The 19,276-nt window shown below is 48.2% G+C and overlaps 4 protein-coding genes across 4 annotated transcripts; 3 read left to right on the forward strand and 1 right to left on the reverse strand.

Moving 5' to 3' along the window:
* Window positions 1–886: 886 nt before the first annotated feature.
* LAJ45_08927 (uncharacterized protein) lies at window positions 887–1,972 on the forward strand (the record flags this gene model as incomplete). Its single annotated transcript, XM_046118475.1, has 1 exon — window positions 887–1,972. One exon carries the CDS (start codon window positions 887–889, stop codon window positions 1,970–1,972), a length of 1,086 nt encoding a protein of 361 aa, XP_045968431.1.
* A 1,661-nt stretch (window positions 1,973–3,633) lies between these two features.
* Window positions 3,634–4,551, reverse strand: LAJ45_08928 (uncharacterized protein; the record flags this gene model as incomplete). Its single annotated transcript, XM_046118476.1, has 1 exon — window positions 3,634–4,551. One exon carries the CDS (start codon window positions 4,549–4,551, stop codon window positions 3,634–3,636), a length of 918 nt encoding a protein of 305 aa, XP_045968432.1.
* A 1,453-nt stretch (window positions 4,552–6,004) lies between these two features.
* On the forward strand, window positions 6,005–7,783 carry LAJ45_08929 (uncharacterized protein; the record flags this gene model as incomplete). The annotated part of the gene is made up of 2 exons (XM_046118477.1): window positions 6,005–6,530; window positions 6,601–6,650. 2 exons carry the CDS (start codon window positions 6,005–6,007, stop codon window positions 6,648–6,650), a joined length of 576 nt encoding a protein of 191 aa, XP_045968433.1.
* A 2,150-nt stretch (window positions 7,784–9,933) lies between these two features.
* LAJ45_08930 (uncharacterized protein) lies at window positions 9,934–11,681 on the forward strand (the record flags this gene model as incomplete). The annotated part of the gene is made up of 3 exons (XM_046118478.1): window positions 9,934–10,336; window positions 10,400–11,246; window positions 11,315–11,681. The coding sequence occupies 3 exons, from the start codon at window positions 9,934–9,936 to the stop codon at window positions 11,679–11,681; spliced, it is 1,617 nt and encodes a 538-aa protein (XP_045968434.1).
* Window positions 11,682–19,276: the final 7,595 nt, after the last annotated feature.

Consider the following 19,276-nt stretch of genomic DNA (forward strand, 5'->3'; position numbering starts at 1 on the left):
ATTTACCGCCTAATAGCCGTAATGCTTGTAGCAATAGTAATAATAGCCCTACCGTTAATTCCTGAATAATCCACTATCCCCGTATTCGTATCTGGTAAGTCCGATCGCGAACCAAGGCGAATTGGCGTATCAAAATTCACGGATTCGTGCAGATACACACTTTTTCCAACCCGGAATTAATATTTAACGAAGTGGGGATAGTGGATTATTCGAGAATTAACGATAGTGTTTCATAGTAAAAAATCATTGGCAGTATAGGTGGTACTTACCATCCTTTACCCTTACCTTACCCTCAACGAAAAGATAAAAAAAATAAAAATAAAAAATGATCAATGACCCCTCAGATTGTAATCATGATGCCTCCTCCATTTTCCCGCGAAATAAGCTCGGCATGTAGTGCGGTGCGTGTGTTGCGTTGCGTATCCGGGGGTGTCACGTAGTGGATGCTGCTGGGTGGTTGTGGTGGGTGGGTGGTGGCAAGCACGAATCGATCATTTCCTCCCGTCTAAACGTTCTTCCGACAGCTAGCTAGCTCGCGCAGCAACCAAAATCCCCACAACTCGTGTAGTAGCCTGCTTTGTAAATAAGTCCTAGTAGATGCTGCGCTCTGCTAGCTAGTACGGTCAGCTACCCGCTCCCCCCCCCCTCTATTCCCCCCCCCCCACCCCCCGGTCCCCAAAGAGTACAAAAACACGGTCAGGACCAGACAGTTTGGAAAATAAAATTCATCTCATCTCATCTCATCTCATCTCATCTCATTGTAAACCTCCATTTCACCACTCACCCACTCACATACTATCACTCACTCCTCCTCCTCCTCCTCCTCACCACCCCCCCCCCAAAAAAAAAAAGTCAAAAGACCAAAAAAAGAACAGAAACAGCCACAATGCTGCCCCCAACCTACACCACCCCCACAAAGCTCGTCGATGCCCTCCCTCTCGGCATCGCCTCCATGAACCTCGGCCGTGCCGCCTTCCACGAGCTCGAGCCCAAGCTCTCCGCCGCCGCCGCCGCCGGCTTCAAGGGTGTCGAGGTCTTCTACGAAGACATCAAGATCCCCGCTCGCCGCGCCCTCGCCGCCGCCCCACCCGGCACAACAACATTCCAGGAGCAGCTCGTCATCTCCGCGCAGAACTTCCGCGACTTGTGTGACAAGTATGGCTTGACCATCTTTGTGTTCCAGCCGTTCAAGAACTACGACGGGCTGCTGTCGCAGCAGCGCCACGATGAGAAGATTGAGAAGCTCAAGCACTGGTTTAAGCTAGCGAAGATACTAAGGACGGACACGATCCAGATTCCGTCGATGTTCCACCAGGACCCCACCGTGGCCACGGGGGATATGGATAAGATTGTGGCGGACCTGGTGGAGGTGGCGGATTTGGGCGCGAAGGAGAATCCGCCGATTAGGTTTGCGTATGAGATTATGGCGTGGGGCGCGCATGTCGACCGGTGGCAGCAGGCGTGGAAGATCACGCAGGCGGTCAACCGCGATAACTTTGGAATGTGTCTGGACACGTACCAGATTCTGGCCAACATCTGGGCCGACTGTACGTCGGAGAGCGGGGTGCTGCCGAATGCGGATAAGATCTTGCAGGCGGATATTGACGAGTTTTTGCGCGAGGTGCCGCTCGAGAAGGTGTACTATGTGCAGCTCGCGGATGCGGCAAAGATGTCGCCGCCGCTGTCGGCGAACCATGAGTGGTATGATCCCAAGCAGAAGTGGGTCATGACTTGGTCGAGGAACGCGAGGTTGTTCCCGTTCGAGGAGGATAGGGGCGGGTATCTCCCTGTTTTGAAGATGCTCGAGATGTGGATCTTTGATTGGGGATATAGGGGGTGGGTTTCGATGGAGCTGTTCAACAGGAGCATGATGGACCCGTCGCCGTCGGTGCCAAAGGACCATGCTGAGCGTGGGGTGGCATCGTGGAATAAGTGTGTCAAGGCGTTGAAGCTGGATGAGAGGGATGCGTAGAGCGTTTTTATTTCCTCTTTTGGTTTTTGTAGGTTCTCTCTCTTCGTGTAAAAGGTTTTTTTCTGTTTCAGTTTTTGTATTTGGGTTTTTCTCTTTGGTTGTACTTTTTCGGGAGCTAGAAATATAACATTCTTGGGCTTTTTAAAAATTCGGATCCGGCCATGGCTGCCCATATTGTGATCTCTGCTGTGCATAAATTAACCGCTGCCTATAGCTAGCTAGCTGTGTAAGTGAAATAGCCAATTCTTGATCATCCGATATCACGAAATCTGCATAAATCAGTTGATGCCTGTGCACGACGTAAGACAGTCAATTCATATTTTGACATAATTTTATCCACACGAGAGCGAGTGGGGATGACGGGCGGAGATGAGGGGTAGTTATGTTCCACGAGTACATGTAATGTTCCACGAGTACATGTAATGTTGAGCGACACTACACCAGATGGAAACCCGAGTGATAATGCATGACCAAATATCCAGCTATGCCAGACATAGTGTTGAGCACGAGCCTGTTCGAGACGAGCCTGACTTCGAGCTCGAGTTGGCTCTGATTGTACGAACGAAGGCCCGACCTCTGATTAAAAGAGCTAAAAATAGTCATCTCAGTATACTTTTCACTTTTAAGGATGGACTCAAGGGGTTTATCTTCGTTATCTTGTCCAATCTTTGCCATTACTGATGGCCCACAAAGCTCGAGCTGACTTGCACTCGTGAGAAAGAGAGCTTGAGATGTTCGAGCCAGCTCGGCTCCTGCCCAACACTAGCTAGATAGCTTTCGTAGGATGATGGACCTTCTAGAAATAGCAGTAGATGGATGAATCGAAGAATTTGTAGATGGGAGGGCTGACTGATGATGAAAGAAGGAGAGGAATAGAATAGCCCGTGGGTGAGCAGTGCCGGGTGATATATACATAGCCATAGCTACTTACTGTTTCGGCGCACGTACCTGCCTGGCCGACAAACATGACGTGTTTGATGGAATCATGCCACGCCTCACGCCAGACACAGACACAGACACAGACACAGACACAGACACAGACACAGACACAGACACAGACACAGACACACCGGAAGAAGAGGAAATGCGGGCGGTGGACAGACAACATCCAATTAAGGATAGACGGGTTAGGCGATACTTGTGGAAAGAACACTCAGCGCTGCACAAGTAGAACAGATATATATACCAGACGAGCTAGTATATCTTCGCAGTTGGGGGCCTCTTCCTCTTTCATTACTCATCCTCCATCGTTATTCTATCTGAATCTATCATCAATCATCACTCTATCATCAATCGAGTCATCTACAATCATCACTCTAGTATCATCAATCAAGTCATCTATCTACATTACATTAAGGTGACTTTTATTAGGTGTTGGGCATCAGCCATGATCGACCGCTAGCTCTCTCATATTCAATCCCATCCAACGTCTCTCTCCTACCATCTCTCGTCTTAATGAACTTCCTACTATTTCTGTGGTGGACACTCTCGTAGCAGAGTTTATCGCCTGGTTCTAATTCCGCTATGTACCTACATCGCTTCATTTCGAACTTCACGAGCTAACGGCATAATCACAGTTCACATTCATCAACCAAGTAACCAAAAAATCATAAACTTCATTTTTTCAACTATACAACCACAAGCACCACCAACATCACCATCTATTTATTGATAATCGTACTCGCGTCCGCGGCCTTCCTCAGCGCCTCCCACGCCTTATCGTACGGAATATTCTTCGCCGCCTCCGCGCCCGCCCACAGCGTGTACTGCCTCTCCAACTGCCACCCAATGATATTGATCCCCTCCACCGTCTTCCACCCCTGTTCCCCGGCTGCCTTCAACAGCCTTGTCTTCCTGGGATTAAAGCACATATCCAAAAACACGCCCCTCCCCTCCTCTGGCGTCTTCTCAAATACATATTTAACAATCTTCGACGCCTCGATCTCGCTCTCCGTCTGTGGCTCGAAATCAGGCACTGTGCCCACCACATACGCTGGCAGCTCTTCCGCCGCGATTGACTCAATCTGCGACAGTGACTTTACATGCACAATTGTTGGCCCAGCCTCACCGTATGCCTGCGCGTCGCTCTGTAGGTCGGCGACTTCCTGGTCGTCGCGGTTGATGACATAGATTGTCGCACACTTGAGATGCGCAAACAGCGCATACACGGCCGCCCTACTCGCTCCGCCGGCACCAATCACCATTGCGGGCTTACCCACGCCCTTCTCCGATGCCGTGCGCAGACACTCGAGGATGCCGATCCAGTCGGTGTTTGAGCCCACGAGCTTGCCGTCGCCGTCGATGTAGACGTTGTTGCATGAGCCAAGTGTCGTGCAGAGCTCGTCGAGACGGTCGAGGTGCGGCATTATGGTCTTCTTGTAGGGCATTGTGACGACGCCGGCGGCGAAGTCGGGTTGGCGGAAGACGGACATGAGCTCTTCGACAGAGGGGATGTCGAGGAGCTTGAAAGTCCAGGGAAGGCCGAGGGCGTCGGCCACGGTCTGGTGGACGGTGGGGGCAATGGAGTGGCGGACACCCTGGCCGGCCAGGTAGTAGAATCTTTGACTTGGGGTAGTCATTTTTGGTTGCGGGATGAAGATATGGAGATGAGTATGGGATGTGGGTTTTGGAACGCGGGGATCGTGATGTAGAGTGTGTTTTGGTGTAGAAGAGGCGAGTATAAATGCTATTGGAATGAGTCAAAAGCGGTCTCTAGAAGTTAAGAGACACGCCGACAACACCGAGATTTTCATCAGATGAAATAACACTGAACGAAAACGTGCCGACCGGTAACTTGGTTTCCATCCAGACCCATTAGGCTCAATGTTCTCTACTGCTGATCTACTGTGGTAGGACCGACTAATGACATGAAAATGTAGAATCAATTGCTACGATATAATATTTAGAATACTCAAAATGAAAACAACTATTTGCTGACTACTATCTAGCTGACTACTACAATATATATAAAATTTAAGCTCAAGCCATAATATCCCCACATATCGCCAAACTCCCCGAATGCAACTCCCCCATATTCCACTAACCCAATTTCCTCGTTCCTCGTTGGCATCTCCTCGTTAGCATTTCTCCAAGCCCTTTTCCCCATCTCCGGATCCCCCACGCGTGAGACGTTGACGTTCCCCAGGTTTCCCCACGAAAACTGGATAAGCACTTACCCGCTTGCGCCCCTATCCTTCCCACGGGCCGAGGATAATGATAAACCCTCTCCTTTTTCTTTTTCCTCCCCCGGTCCCATGCCGCCTCCACGTCGCTCTGCGGGGAGCCGAGCTGGGGATCAATAATCACACGCCCACCCTCCCTCCTCCATACTCTACACCTGCCCCCATGCCCATCCTCCCATCCCGCCTCCAGGTCACAGGGCGCACTCCGACCAACTAAACCAACTAACTGACCGATCTCACACCCTCGCTAACGGCTAAACGAGCGCCGGGGAAAAAAAAACTAATTCCTCCACAAGCCATACAAGACCCGAGCGCCGGAAGAGCACTTATGCGCTCCAAGACAATCATTACCACATTCGGGCGCGATTAGTAGCTTTGGTTACTTTTCCTTGTGTAGGGGAGTTCCGGCACTGTGGCAGGTGCAGGGTTAGGGTTGCGCCGGACGAGATGACGAGGGTGACTGGAGGTGAGGGCACGATGATGTTGTGAGGTGGTTTATATACTGTACCCCCGTAGGGGAATAGGGGAGGCTTGTGGTGTTAGCAGTCTTTGTCGTTGTTTTTAATACCGAGAAGAAAGGAAGAGAAGAGGGCTTGTTTGAGGAGCTTAAGAGAATCCAGCTAGTTCCTGAACGTAAAAATATCCCCACGGGAATAGTGACAGCGCTATTCTATCGATAGCATCATTATCAGCTCACTCTTGCACTCACTCTACTGCACCATTCCACATCCACCATTCTACTCGACTCCACCTACCTCCACAACCACAGCAACCTAACCACCAACCCGCCAACCCACCAACCCAATCCATCACCGCACACCACCGCAAACATCCCCCCACCACCACCACAATGATATCCAAACTCACCCTCCCAACCACCGACCTCATCACCGCGCACCACGCCGCCGGCAAAAAGACTTACATCCTCCCACTCACGCACCCCAGCATCACCACGCTCCTCCCGCTCATCCCGCACCTCTCCTACCACACCGACGTCTTCGAGCTGCGCGTCGACCTGCTCTGCGACCCCGCCTCTCCCACCTCCCCGCCGTCATGCAGCTATCTCAAGAGCCAGCTCTCGCTGCTGCAGCAGGCCACGGAGCTGCCGATCATGTTCACGATCCGCACCGTCAGCCAGGGCGGGAAGTGGCCGGACAGCGCGCACGAGGCGGCGCTGGAGGCGATGTTGATAGCCGTGAGGGAGGGGTGTGCGTATGTGGATGTTGAGATTGAATGGCCGCAGGAAATGATTGATGTCATGGTGAGGGAGAAGGGCGGGAGCAAGATTGTGGGGAGCTTTCATGATTGGACGGGGGACATCCCGTGGGGGAGCGAGGTGCTGAGGGAGAAGTTTGAGAGGGCTGATAGCTTTGGTGGTGAGTTTATGCTCTTTTTTCGCCTTTTTCTTTTTATGTGTGTGTTTGTATTTTGTTGACGGGGAGGCAGCGCGGGGGGGAGGCGCGGAAAGCGGGGGAGGGAGAGGTAATTGGAAATGATCGCTGACGCAGGAAATATGACCGCAGATATTCCAAAACTTAGCATCATGGCAACGAGTATCTACGACGCCTACGAGCAAGCGCTGTTCCTCCGCGCGCACGCCGACCACCCAAAGCCTATCCTCGCCGTCGCCATGGGCGCCGCAGGCCAGCTCTCGCGCGCGCTGGCCCCAATCAGCATGATCACAAACTCGCTCATCCCATCGTCCGCGCCTGGCCAGCTCACGCTCGCGCAGGTGCACACAACGATGCACCTCGCGGGCCTACTTCCAAAGCGCAACTTTTTCATTTTCGGCAACAACATCGCGCACTCGCTCTCGCCGGCGCTGCACAACACCGGCTTCGCGGAGCTGGGGCTGCCGCACCACTACTCGATCCACGAGACGGCGAGCGTCGACGACGAGATTGCGGGCATGATGCGCGAGGAGACGTTTGGCGGCGCGTCCGTCACGTTCCCGCATAAGCTGCAGATCGGGAAGTATATGCAGAAGACGTCCGAGTCGGCGAGGCTGGTGGGCGCGGTCAATACGGTTGTGGTCGAGACGGACCCGAAGACGGGCGAGAGGGTCTTGTTGGGTGATAATACGGACTGGCTCGGGATCAAGTCGTGCATCGAGGCCAACTGGCCGACGCCCGGCGGGGTGTCTACGGCCGCGGCGGTCGTCCTGGGCGCCGGCGGGGCGGCGCGGGCGGCGTGCTATGCCGTGCAGCAGTTGGGTGTGCGCAAGGTCTACCTGATCAACCGCACGCGGAGCAAGTCCGATGAGCTCGCGGCGGACTTTCCCGCACTAGAGTTTGAGCACTATCTGGCAATGTCCGACTTCCCGGCGGAGGTGTCGCCGGTGCCGAATATTTTGGTGGGGTGCGTGCCCGCCGATGATTTTGTAGAGACGGATATCCCAGCGCAGTTCTTTTCGCTGGCGGCGGAGGGGGGTGTTCTGGTCGAGATGGCATATAGGCCGTTGGTGACGGCGCTGATGAAGGTTGCGGGCCAGTTTAGCGGGTGGAAGACAAGCCGTGGGACGGATGTGTTGAAGAAGCAGGCGTATCACCAGTTTAGAATGTGGACCGGGAGACAGGCACCTTCGGCGGTGATGAGTGCGGCGGTGGATGCGGTGCTGGCGAAGAAGTGAACGGATTTTGTATCCCATGTCGCTTTTCTTTTCTGTTTTCAATTTTTTTTTCTTTGGTTTTATCGGGTTTGAGAAAGGATTGTAGGTAGACTTTTTTTATTATTTTTTTATTTATATCCAGATACCTAGAGGCAGTGGTCAGTAGAGATTTGACAATAAGTAGAGTCCAAAACGTACTTCGTGATAAGTATGTGCCTGACCGGTTGCATGCAATTAATGAATTAAACAAAAAAAAAAAAATGTGCCTGACCGGGCGAGTGCATTGCAAACCGAGTGATAATCCTGTGATGACAGCGAAATCTCAGCCACACGATGCATAATAAGAAAATAAATAATAATATATTTTATTCTCCTTCCACGTGGCCACGATGCTGGGTCAGCTTGTGTCACCTTCAAAATATGACAATGTCAACGATCTCAAACCTTCTTTTCACAAAGAAAAAAACAGTGTCAAGCCAGCCTCCTGTCTACAGCATCACGTAAAACGTCACGATCAGGGCACAGCAGCATTAGAAACACCAAGGGCAGGCCCACAGAGGCACATACATACCTTATCATGGAACCCTAACCTTTCACAGAGTACATACTGCATATCAGTCATTACCGATACCACGTTTCTAGGGGCAGTACGAACAGCATTGTCCCCAGGACTGAGAAGTTCATTTCCCGGTAGAGGATATACCCCGACGCGTTTTTTTCTGGGCAAAAGCTTGAGTTCACTTTTCCTCTGAATCCATTGGGTAGTAGTAGTGTATGGATAGATATAGAAGACACAACCGTTACGAGTTGTGTATAGACAATGCTTATTAGACGATGAAAAATCTAGTAACTGCTTCATCCAGCAGTAGAAACGATTTCTACTTTGGTTATATTAATCGCGCTCCCCGTTGTCGTGCTGCTCAGTAGAGTAGATGTACTGGTGAGTCGAGTTATTGCAGGAATGGCACCACCACGAAAACCTAATGGCATGATCTATGGCATGACATGATTTCTTTCTCCGCCGTTGAAGAATTTAAAACTACCAAGAAGCCCCCAACCTTTTTTTCTCTTTTCTGAACGGACGGAAAAATATGGCCAGAGTTACTCAAGAGACTCTCTCTGGATTTTCCTTGATATATCCGAGGTCTAATTTGTCGTTCTCGCCTTTTGCTTTGCTTCGGTCTTCATGTCTTGTCCAGAGTTGCCTTGGTTATTACCACACTGTAATTGCTCGCAAGAAATGTTATTTCCGTCTTAACGCCTCTATCCCACCCTCTCTATCTCGCACCAAGATGGTTATTCAACGGGAAAAGATAACTCCTATGCTCTCCATCGAATCCGGAATCGATTATTAGAAATCATGAAACAATTGGTTTCTTCAACCGGCTTAATTCAATCGCCCTTGCGGAAAAAGCACAACCGTCCTTGCCATTTCATGATCATGGCCCAAAAAGAAAGTATCCCTTTCAGTTTGGTCGCATCTTGCCGTACAGGGGTGGTGTGTGGCAGCACCCATAACGTGTGCAGCAAGACAGGGTCATCCATCACCCACACCCATGGAAGATATCTCGGTCTCTTGTGCGGTCTACCCATCCACAACCTCAGGTCACAAACGATATCGCCAAAAACGGGTAAAGCCCTAATCGAGGCCGCAATCTGCCAGCCCAGAACCGACTTTAGAGCACATGGTTACATGAAGGTAAGACTTGTGTCGCCTCTCACACACACCCCAGCCTTGTTTGCAGAACTGCCGCCAATTTGTATGATGGAGATCTTGGCCATTTCCCCGCATAATGTCCTATCCGGGCCTCCTTTCCCCGGACCAGGGCTGGTTTTCCCCACAACGCCCAGCGTGAGCGTCAAGTGGTGGCCACCAAAGGGCTGGTCGGTATGGTGTTGCGCAGCACCCTATTCGGCTACCCGCGGTGGGGTTAGTGTTCTCCCCGACAAAATAAGTTGCTAGCACAGTAGGTTAGTGGTGAAAAACGTCCAAGTGTCCGGCCGTATATATTACTCCCATCATTTCCCTTCTTCCGCAACCTCATCATTCCTCCCAACAATCATCACTCAGTCCTGACTTCACTGTTACAGTCCAGTCATCACTCCCTGATAACTGTTGGAATCGAATCTTCATCCCTTTCTTCAGTTTTAATAGCACCAGTTCGCCCAATATGCGTAACCCATTCGCCTTGAAGGACGACTCCGCCAACCCGGCCCCTCCAGAGGTCTACAACTGGAGGATCTATGCTCTCGCGGTTTCAGCAGCTATGGGTTCTGCCATGTTTGGTTATGATTCCGCCTTCATTGGTGGGACCATGTCTCTTCCATCTTTCCAGTCCCGCTTCGGTTTGGCTGAGGCAACCGGTGACGAACTTGCCACTTTGAAAGCAAACATCGTGTCTACTTTCCAGGCTGGATGTTTCTTTGGCGCAATTGCTTGTTACGCAGTGACCGAGAAGTTCGGAAGAAAAAACACTTTGATGCCTTGCGGTGTTCTTTTCTGTATTGGCGCTATCTTGCAATTGGTTTCGGATGGTCATCTTGGTTTGATTTATGCTGGTCGTGCGCTTACTGGTATGTGTACCCCTAGTCCGCATCTTGATTCTTGGCATTTTGATCACTACTGACGTTTCTCAGGTATTGCTGTCGGCGCTTCTTCGCTCTTGGTCCCCATCTACATTTCCGAATGTTCTCCTCCCGCTATCCGTGGACGTTTGATTGGTATCTTTGAAATCTTACTTCAATTGGCTCTCGTCGTCGGTTTCTGGGTCAACTACGGAGTTTCCATCCATGAGGATAACGATTCTGACCGCCAATGGCACGTTCCTTTCGCCGTACAGCTCGTTCCCGGTTCTCTCCTCGTCATTCTTATGTGGTTCCAGCCCGAATCTCCAAGATGGCTCATCAAGGCCGGTAAGACCGAGCTGGCGATCAAGAACCTCTGCACCATCCGTGGCCTCCCCGCCGATCACCAGTACATCGTCTGGGAAGTCGACACGGTCAACCAGCAGATTGAGCACGAGAACGCCCTTGGTGCCAACAGATCTTTTATCTCAAAGTTGAAGGAGACTTTCCTCCCCGGCAACCGCAACCGTCTCCTCATCGGAATGGCCCTCATGATGTTCCAGAACTTGTCCGGTATCAACGCGCTCAACTACTACTCTCCCACCATCTTCAAGAGCATTGGATTCTCTGGAACCAGTGTTGGACTTCTTGCTACTGGTGTTTTCGGTATTGTCAAGGCTCTTGCTACCATCCTCTTCATGTTCTTCGGTGTTGATGTCTTGGGACGTCGCAAGTCACTGCTTTACGGATCTGTTGGTGCTCTCATTGCGATGTTCTACCTTGCTGGTTTCTCCAAGCTCTCCGGATCCTTCGAGGGTGTTGCCCAGCGTGACGCCGGTGCTTACGTTGCCATTGTCATGATCTACATATTTGCCATCTTCTACGCTCTTTCATGGAACGGTATCCCGTGGATTTTCTGGTATGCCCCCATCTCTTTCCAATATTCATTTCTAAGCTATCATACTAACATTCCCTGTTTCTTTTTAGCGCTGAGGTCTTCCCCACCGGTATCCGTTCAGTCTGCCTTGTCTTCACCACCTGCACCCAGTGGCTCGGTCAGTTCATCATTGTGTACTCCACCCCGTACATGATGAACAACATCACCTACGGCACTTTCCTTTTCTTCGGCTGCTCTCTCGTCTGCGGTATGATCTTTGCATGGTGCTTCCTCCCTGAGACCAAGGGTCTCTCACTCGAGGACATGGATATCATGTTCAACCTCAAGGGTCTTGCTACCCACCTCCGCCCAGAGACCGACCGCATCATTGCCATCAACCGCGAGGATCTTCGCACCGGTGAGGTCTCGGATGGAAGCATTGAGAAGCAAGGTTCTAAGCATGTGGAGGTGGTCTAAAGTGACATGTCTTTCTGGCTTTTGAGCAAGCGGATATAATGTGTTTGTCTGCTTGTTCTTGTACCTGCAATGGTCTTCGTGCTTCTTGTTTTTAGAAGATAAAAATTATCTTTTTTCTTTTATTGTAATTAAATATGCCATCTAGCTCTATGGCCTATGACCTATTCTTTGTCTTTGATGATGATGAGTTTTGTATTTATGTTGGTACGTGGGAATTTGGGTGGTCTGGCTTGGGGAGCGGGTTTTTCTTGGTGTTTCTATTATTCATGTTTGGAACGAAAACTTACTTGTATTCATCATGCCTACGGGGTTTGTAGAAATTCTATGCGACATTCTTCCTGGAAAAACCTTTTTTTGGTCCGCCTATTTTGACTCATCGGAGACTAAGAAAAAAAAAATCCCTTCATCCCTCTAAAGCAATAGTAGCAAAGCTAGGCTTAGCGCATCGGCGGAGCTCTGCACACCGTAAAGCTGGGCAGGAACCCGCAGGAACCAGCCCAACCAAGCTTCAAGGATCTGTAGGAACCCACACCAATTAGAGCTAACAGTCTAGGGTTCTCGGATCTTGTTTTCGCACAAACGATACCAGATCCACATGAGTAAGCCGACAACAACCATGTGGCCAGCCAGGCGTTGTCACACGACAAGAATAGGCGAAAAGCTTGGCTAGAAACAAATTTACCTCAGTCGGGTAGGTGTTGAAGGACTATTGGCCGCGTGGGCCGGAACATATGCCGAACGGAAGAACTCTCATGCTATTATGTGTGGTACATATTACAGGAGAATATCAGTATGAGTTTTAAGAGAGTATGTTTGATATGAAAATGCAGAATCTGGAGGGGTACATACATGCAGGTAGGTACGTACTCTATATGTACGCACACCGAAAAAAAAATTTGTATGTATGCAGCAGATCTGCAGAGATAATCATTTGATTCGGATTTTTCCCTATGATCCGGTGTGAAAAAGGGTTGGTTTGCAATACTTGTCTAAGATCCACGGCAGTATGTCTCCTGCTTCGTTAATTGCTTTACTTGCCGATATCTATAACAAAAATAAAGATCGACAACGGATGAAATCTCGATACCGACCTTCCTTGATGTCTTCCCTGTCGAGCGTAAAATAAGCCTTCTATCACTGCAGTCAAGAATAAAACAGACGGGATGAACCTGCACATCCGTTGGTGCCGAAACCAAAACTACGGTTTTTTTCCCTCTCTATTTTCCTCAGCACGATGATGCACATATGTCGATCTCATTGGTGAAAACGTCACCCCGGATCTTATTTTCTCCGTCTGTGCCTGCCGAGCTCCGTGAGATGCTAGGAGTGGCTCATTCATGTAGTGGCTGAGGTCATGAATGTCTTGGTTGTGGGTATTAGATTACCCGAGTGTTTCACGGCATACCCCGCATTATGGGAGTGAGCCCTGTCTCACATTGTGAATTTCAAATTCCAAGGTCCTTTCTTTGCCACTGCAATACCATTGGCCAGGGTCACAGAGTGGTCAATCGTGATCGTCTGTGATTTTTCCTCATTCCTACGACCGGCCGATCGCTCCCAGTTTCCCTAACCCATGACCCGATAAAATACAAACCTCTTCATGAAATCACTCGAATAGTCACTCGCTCATCGTTTCCTTAATATTGAAGTAGAAGTATTCCTATGTTGGATGCAACATCTCCTCTGGAAACACCTCCACACTGACGAGTGAGATCCTGTGATCGTCATTGGACGATAACTCCTCAGGCTCTTTGTACCTATCCGAAGCTGAATATTAGTGGGATAGAGTGACGAAATTGCTTTTCTCGCAGACTATAGCTGGTATTGTGCTTTTTCCCCATACTAGTAGTTTTTCCTCTGTGCCTCCTCTATGCTCGCCTTACCCTGGTTCATTTTGACACCAAACTTGTTTAAATGACTTGGTGATAATGAGTATTCCTCGGCCGAGAAAATCAATAAAGCTTGCGGGAATCCGAGTAATCTTTCAAAGAATTCATAGACTTCAGTTACATCAATTTTAGCCCACCCCTACCGGTTGAAAATCCTGATTGGCCATGATATCGCGTTGGTAGGCGAAAGGTCTAATAGAGTACTTCACGGCACTACTATTACCCTTATCTGGTCACATTGATCCTTTCAAGGGCCCTGAAGTAAACCGGATATGCCAAGTGGTATAGTGGCGGATTGATTTACGTGTAAGATGGTGGGCTCGAGTTGATGCCCCTGTAACATGAGTCCTTCCGTCATAATCGCCTGAGAAATCCGGTATAGTACCTTCGTTGCCACGTATTTTGGGGGGAAACACCTGGTTTACGGAAGTTAGCTCTCCTTTCGTTTTCATATTCACACCCGCCTTCAAGTTTTGTGTGCAAATACAGAAGGCCTAATGAGAGACATCGAGAAAGAAAAAAATCAGACCATGCATTTCAGAACACTCACGGACCCTGTACTGCCACATGGCCAGATCACAACTAACGAACTCGTGTATTGCACAGTTTTCATGTTACATAGGATTTTCCAACGATGTTCCACCTGTAAAGCAGATTATCTCGGTCGAGTAGGTACTACGCAAGTTAATACTCTATCTTGAGCAGGTGCGGCATACAGCGGCAATAGCCATGGATCACATAGATGCAGTAGATAGATTATGAACTCACGAATCAGACCCGACCCGCTCCGGCTAACAGTGGGAAAAGCCGAGGACAAGATCGAGACTCTTCGCTATTGGTGGACGGCCCCTATGAAATTGAACCGACTGGGTTGGCATGCAGTAAGCATGAGTATTACTAGAAGGACTATAGGCTGCCCAGCCTTCTCAAGTCATGCAGTCCTTGCAGAACTAATAATAAAGGAAGGAGGAACCGAAGCTTTACAACAGTGAGAAATCAATAATAAGGAGTCAGCTCTTCCTGATTAGCCACACCGAACAGGGTCAATTCTAATGACAAAAGCTGATGGATAAATATCGCCGCGGTTGAATAGATGATTGTAATGATGACGATGATGATTATGAGGGTGGTGTTGATGATGGTGGTTATGATGATGGTGGTGGTGGTGGTTGTGGTGGTGGTAGTGAGCATCGGGAAAAGAACAAAGGCTCAAAAACTGAGAATGATAAACACTCAGGGGCAAACCAAAAGAAGAAGCCACTTCTCAGCCGTCCCCTAACTTTCCTTTATCTAACACAGAGCATTACACGTGGACAAAGTTCGGTCTCCCATGTGTTTAAGTGACTCTAAGTATTGCGGGTTGTCAAAAATAATGGGACGCAACGGGGCAACGAATACAGCAACGACAACCCAACCCCGCCACCAACGAACGACAATACTAACGAAAATACATTTTGGGTCTCCAGTAGTTCTTATTATCACTTATCCTGTTTGTGGTCTCTTTGTGGTCGGTCATGGTTGAGAGATTATTACGTTGCAATGAAGCCTGTTGCGTCCCATTATTTTTGACAACCCACAATACATCCATGTACTTGTGTCGCCGTTACTGACCGCAATCTTAGACGGTGTTTTCGGTCTTGGCTCCGGCCTCACACCCGCCATGTGTACGCAATACCCGAGCCGTTTCCCTCTCAAAGAGCACATCCAACATATGTTAGAGTAAATGTAGGTTGAAGTATGGGTATATTACTTCACCATTTCCCGGCTCTCCCCTAATTATCAACATACACCCGCTGCTAGCTGCACAAGCTGTGTACATGTAGTTCCCAAATGAATTTCTACTCTCTAGTCAAATCTAGTTTGCTACACATAGCATATCAGGGGATGTGACCTCGAAGAGGAACCAGTACTACCTGGTCCGGCCAGAATAACAGGGTTAGGGTATCCGACCGAGTGATGGTTCATGATTTGAGCGTTTTTTGTTTTTGTTTAATTCATTAATTGATGATTTGAGCGTGATGCTAGGATCGGTATCTCGTGCATGAGATGTAGGTCTCCGGGTCTTTGGGCTAGGTTATATGTCCGTGGGACAAATGTAGATAGGGTAGTTTAAAAGGTCAATTGAGATCCGCAACTGAACAAAGACTTCACACATAAGAACTTATGCATTGCTTGGACATCTGCGCTACTACTACATACTAGTATGTGTTAAAGTAGGTAGACAATTCATGAAGAATGTGCCTATGTACATTATGTAATTATAGAATATGATATACATGAATGTACGTACAAGAACTTGTTTATAGAGAAAAGTTGACGAGGCCAAGGATGTATTTCGTTACAACGTATACAGCCAGTCACTCCTTTGAAATACTGTATCTACTACTACATGTAATTATAATAGATACGACACGCTCAGCTTTTCTAAGATAGTACATGTAGTTCGTACTTTCGTCGGTCACACAGCTGGTCATGATTTATCACATTTATACAAGCGTGCTAAGTGCATGTGCGTATCACATACAGGAGTTAGAAATTGTTGACGAAAAAAAAAGAATCCTCCCCTATAGAGTACAAGGGAGGGAAAAAATTGTTTTCTAATCGACAACGGCAGGGTTTGAACCTACGCTCCCGAAGGAATCAGATAACCGAACGATGGAAATTCAAGTCTGACGCCTTAACCACTCGGCCACGTTGTCTTGGTGGCACACTCTGACAGGGGTATTAGGTTGGTGCCAAGGTATTCCGAGATTAACCCGAATCATATATAATCACTCGGAGGGAGTTGACGGTTCCCAACTTTCTTTTGGTTTTGTTTGTCACTAAGTGTATGCAACCCCCCATTTATCACAGAATCGAAAAAACTCTCCTTGCAGGGCCTATCTATTCACCGCCATCTCAATAAAAGAAAAGAAACTATTTTTAAATTTTGTACATATTTCTCCTCCCGTGCCTTCTTCTCCCATCATGTAGCGGTATTTCGTACCCGGAATATGTCTCAGATTCTCTGAATGACGGTTTTCAAGAGATCTAGCTGAACTCACCCGAGTATTGTGATCCGGATTAATTGTAACCACAGATTATCACTCGATAATCCGCGCCAAGCCTACAAGGGCACACTTTTAGGAAAACCACGAGTCCAAAACCACGACGAGATCGATCAGTTGACTGTAAAATAAGAGTTAAGACCATTCTTATCTGGTAAATATTTCTATTCGACGTTCAACCATTGTCTTAGGAACGACATCATGGTGCGATTCTAGTTTTTTGCCGCTCGGATCCGAAAATTCCTCGGGCACTTACGAAATATGGGAATCCCTATTAAAAAATTCTGATTGTAGCATTAAAGGTTACTACTAGCAGCAATAGTAGTTAAGCCCTTTGAAACTGGCCTCATCGAGCTAATCCCATTCCTATAGGCCCATCATATATACCTTTACGACCATAATTTGCCATCAACCAACTCTATCGATCAACAAAATCTTGAGCAATTATGATCATCGTAAGTATCATGACATCAGGAAGACTACCAAGTGTAAGAGAATATGGAAACCGGTGTTTTTCCCTTAAGATCTCTTATTCCTTGAGTACTTTTGATGCTAGGATACGTATCGACCCTGACTATCCTTTGGCTCTATCAACTATCACAAATATTTATATAGAAACTACTCTTCACTATCTATCACTTGCCTAAGACCTTATGACACATGTCATCTCGTTTAAGCTATCACACACTATCTTCGGGGACTACATGAAATAACAAGGAAAGTCCCAGACCGGGAGTGTTATCACCAGAATTAACGGGTGATGACGTCCAAAATTGGGTGTATTAGTCTGTCCTAAAGTTCTAGTAAGTTTATAACCGTGTACAAATCCTCTTAGATATCCATCGCAGGTTGACTGGCAAGAGGTGTAGACTCAAATGCTGATACATCTGTTGTTTGAGTGTCTAATGAGCAAGGTCCCGAAGATCAACTGCCATTGGGTGCTTGAGTGATTGGTGGATTGACCTCATACTTGTTGGAAGGTTACTATGGCTAGGTTCTAAAAATATTTGCCCTCATTACGCATGTGTCCGTAGCGGGACGTATTGATATGACAAAAAAAAGGAGTTTCACTTTTTTCGACTTCATTGTACAGGACACCGGCCGCATCGTAGGCCTATAGTAGGCATATCAAGTGCAGGCTAGGATATCTCGAACGCGCTTTCCGATATATGATAGTCCCAGCCAAAGCTATTTAGGGCTGGGTTCTTTAAGTGGCCATCTTGGATCCTGACTAACTAGAGTATAATACGATAGCTATATAACTATTGCTAGAGATGCATGAAGTATATTATAACGATATTCTATTCCAGTATTACGAATGTGGGTAATATCAATGATAGACTTACTTAACTAGATGTAGCATCGATCCAGTAAACTGCCAATGCTGGGCTAGCCTTGTTTGTGGGGCCAAAAGCCACAATTGCGCGGACGGACGATTGGTGAGAGACTGACTCAAATTAAGAATCGAGGAACTTATTAGCAAAGTCAAACTGAATCGCCATGTACCTAAAAGAGTCAGTATTTTGGGAATTGATAGGAATACTGATATTGCTGCCATTTGTTGGCTGGCACAACAATCATGTGCGGCTGCCAGATCCTTTCCCAGTCGCTATACATCCCTCTGGTCTAATCCCTCGTACACATGAAAATTGAAACATATGTATGCCGCCATCCTCATAGTTTTGCACGCACACTTTATAGACTTTAAAAATTAGTCAAGCTGAGCTAAGCCCATTGAAAGTTATCAAAACATGAAACTCTAATAATTGTCCTTGAGAATTATAGAGGTCTAACTGTGCCCATCAATAATGTCAACTGATCGTTGGCTCAAAGACATCGTCCAAGCTTTTCGTGGCACCCAGCACAATGCATACCACTGTCACTGCACAAAATTAGAGTATTGCCATCTACTCCACATTTGCTCCCGGCGTCTCGGGAACGGCCATTTTCAACCAACTCAGGACAGTCTTCAAGATTGAGTGGCTGTGCCCCACGCGGGGATGTGTCTCAGCATGAGGCGCACACGTGTGGGTCTGCACTCCATCTACCATAAATGATACCTAGTCAATTGCTTTTCTTTTTCTTCCTACAGTTTCTTATCACGACAAGAGGAGGATGAGGAGGAGGCGCGAGCCCCTGATCCAGCTGGTTGGTTGGCTGCGTCCCGCGTGGGCGCAGAGCTGTTGTGTCCTCGACAGTTGAACATGCCATTAAAGAAACGTCACAAGATGTTTGATATCGCTCCCAGAGTTCGGACAGTGCTCAACATAGTTAAATACTCCAAATATACTCTACAAATATATGTAGATGTACCTACTGTTACCATCAATAAATATGCAGGTACAGTGCATGAAGCCACTGTACCGGACACTTAGAGTAGAGTTCTCCTTCCTAAACAGGGTGCTCTCGGTCCGCTCAACGACCATAACCCAGCACGGATCACAATGCAGGTGCACTCGATCTGCATAAGGGGGTCAGGGGCCGGGGTTTTCTTGGCGCATGTATAGCAACCCCTACCTACATACAGCTGCGCTCCCTGCTTGATCCCCTCACGCGTCTTCCCCCGTCCATCGCGTCTTCCCCACCAGACAGGCACCGCAAACACAACCTCTTTTCTGTCACTTCCTCCGACATATAGACTGGCAAAGGCCCGAATGTC

Source organism: Morchella importuna, assembly GCF_003444635.1.
Source record: "Morchella importuna strain M04M26 chromosome Unknown Morimp01GS032, whole genome shotgun sequence".
NCBI lineage: Eukaryota > Fungi > Ascomycota > Pezizomycetes > Pezizales > Morchellaceae > Morchella > Morchella importuna.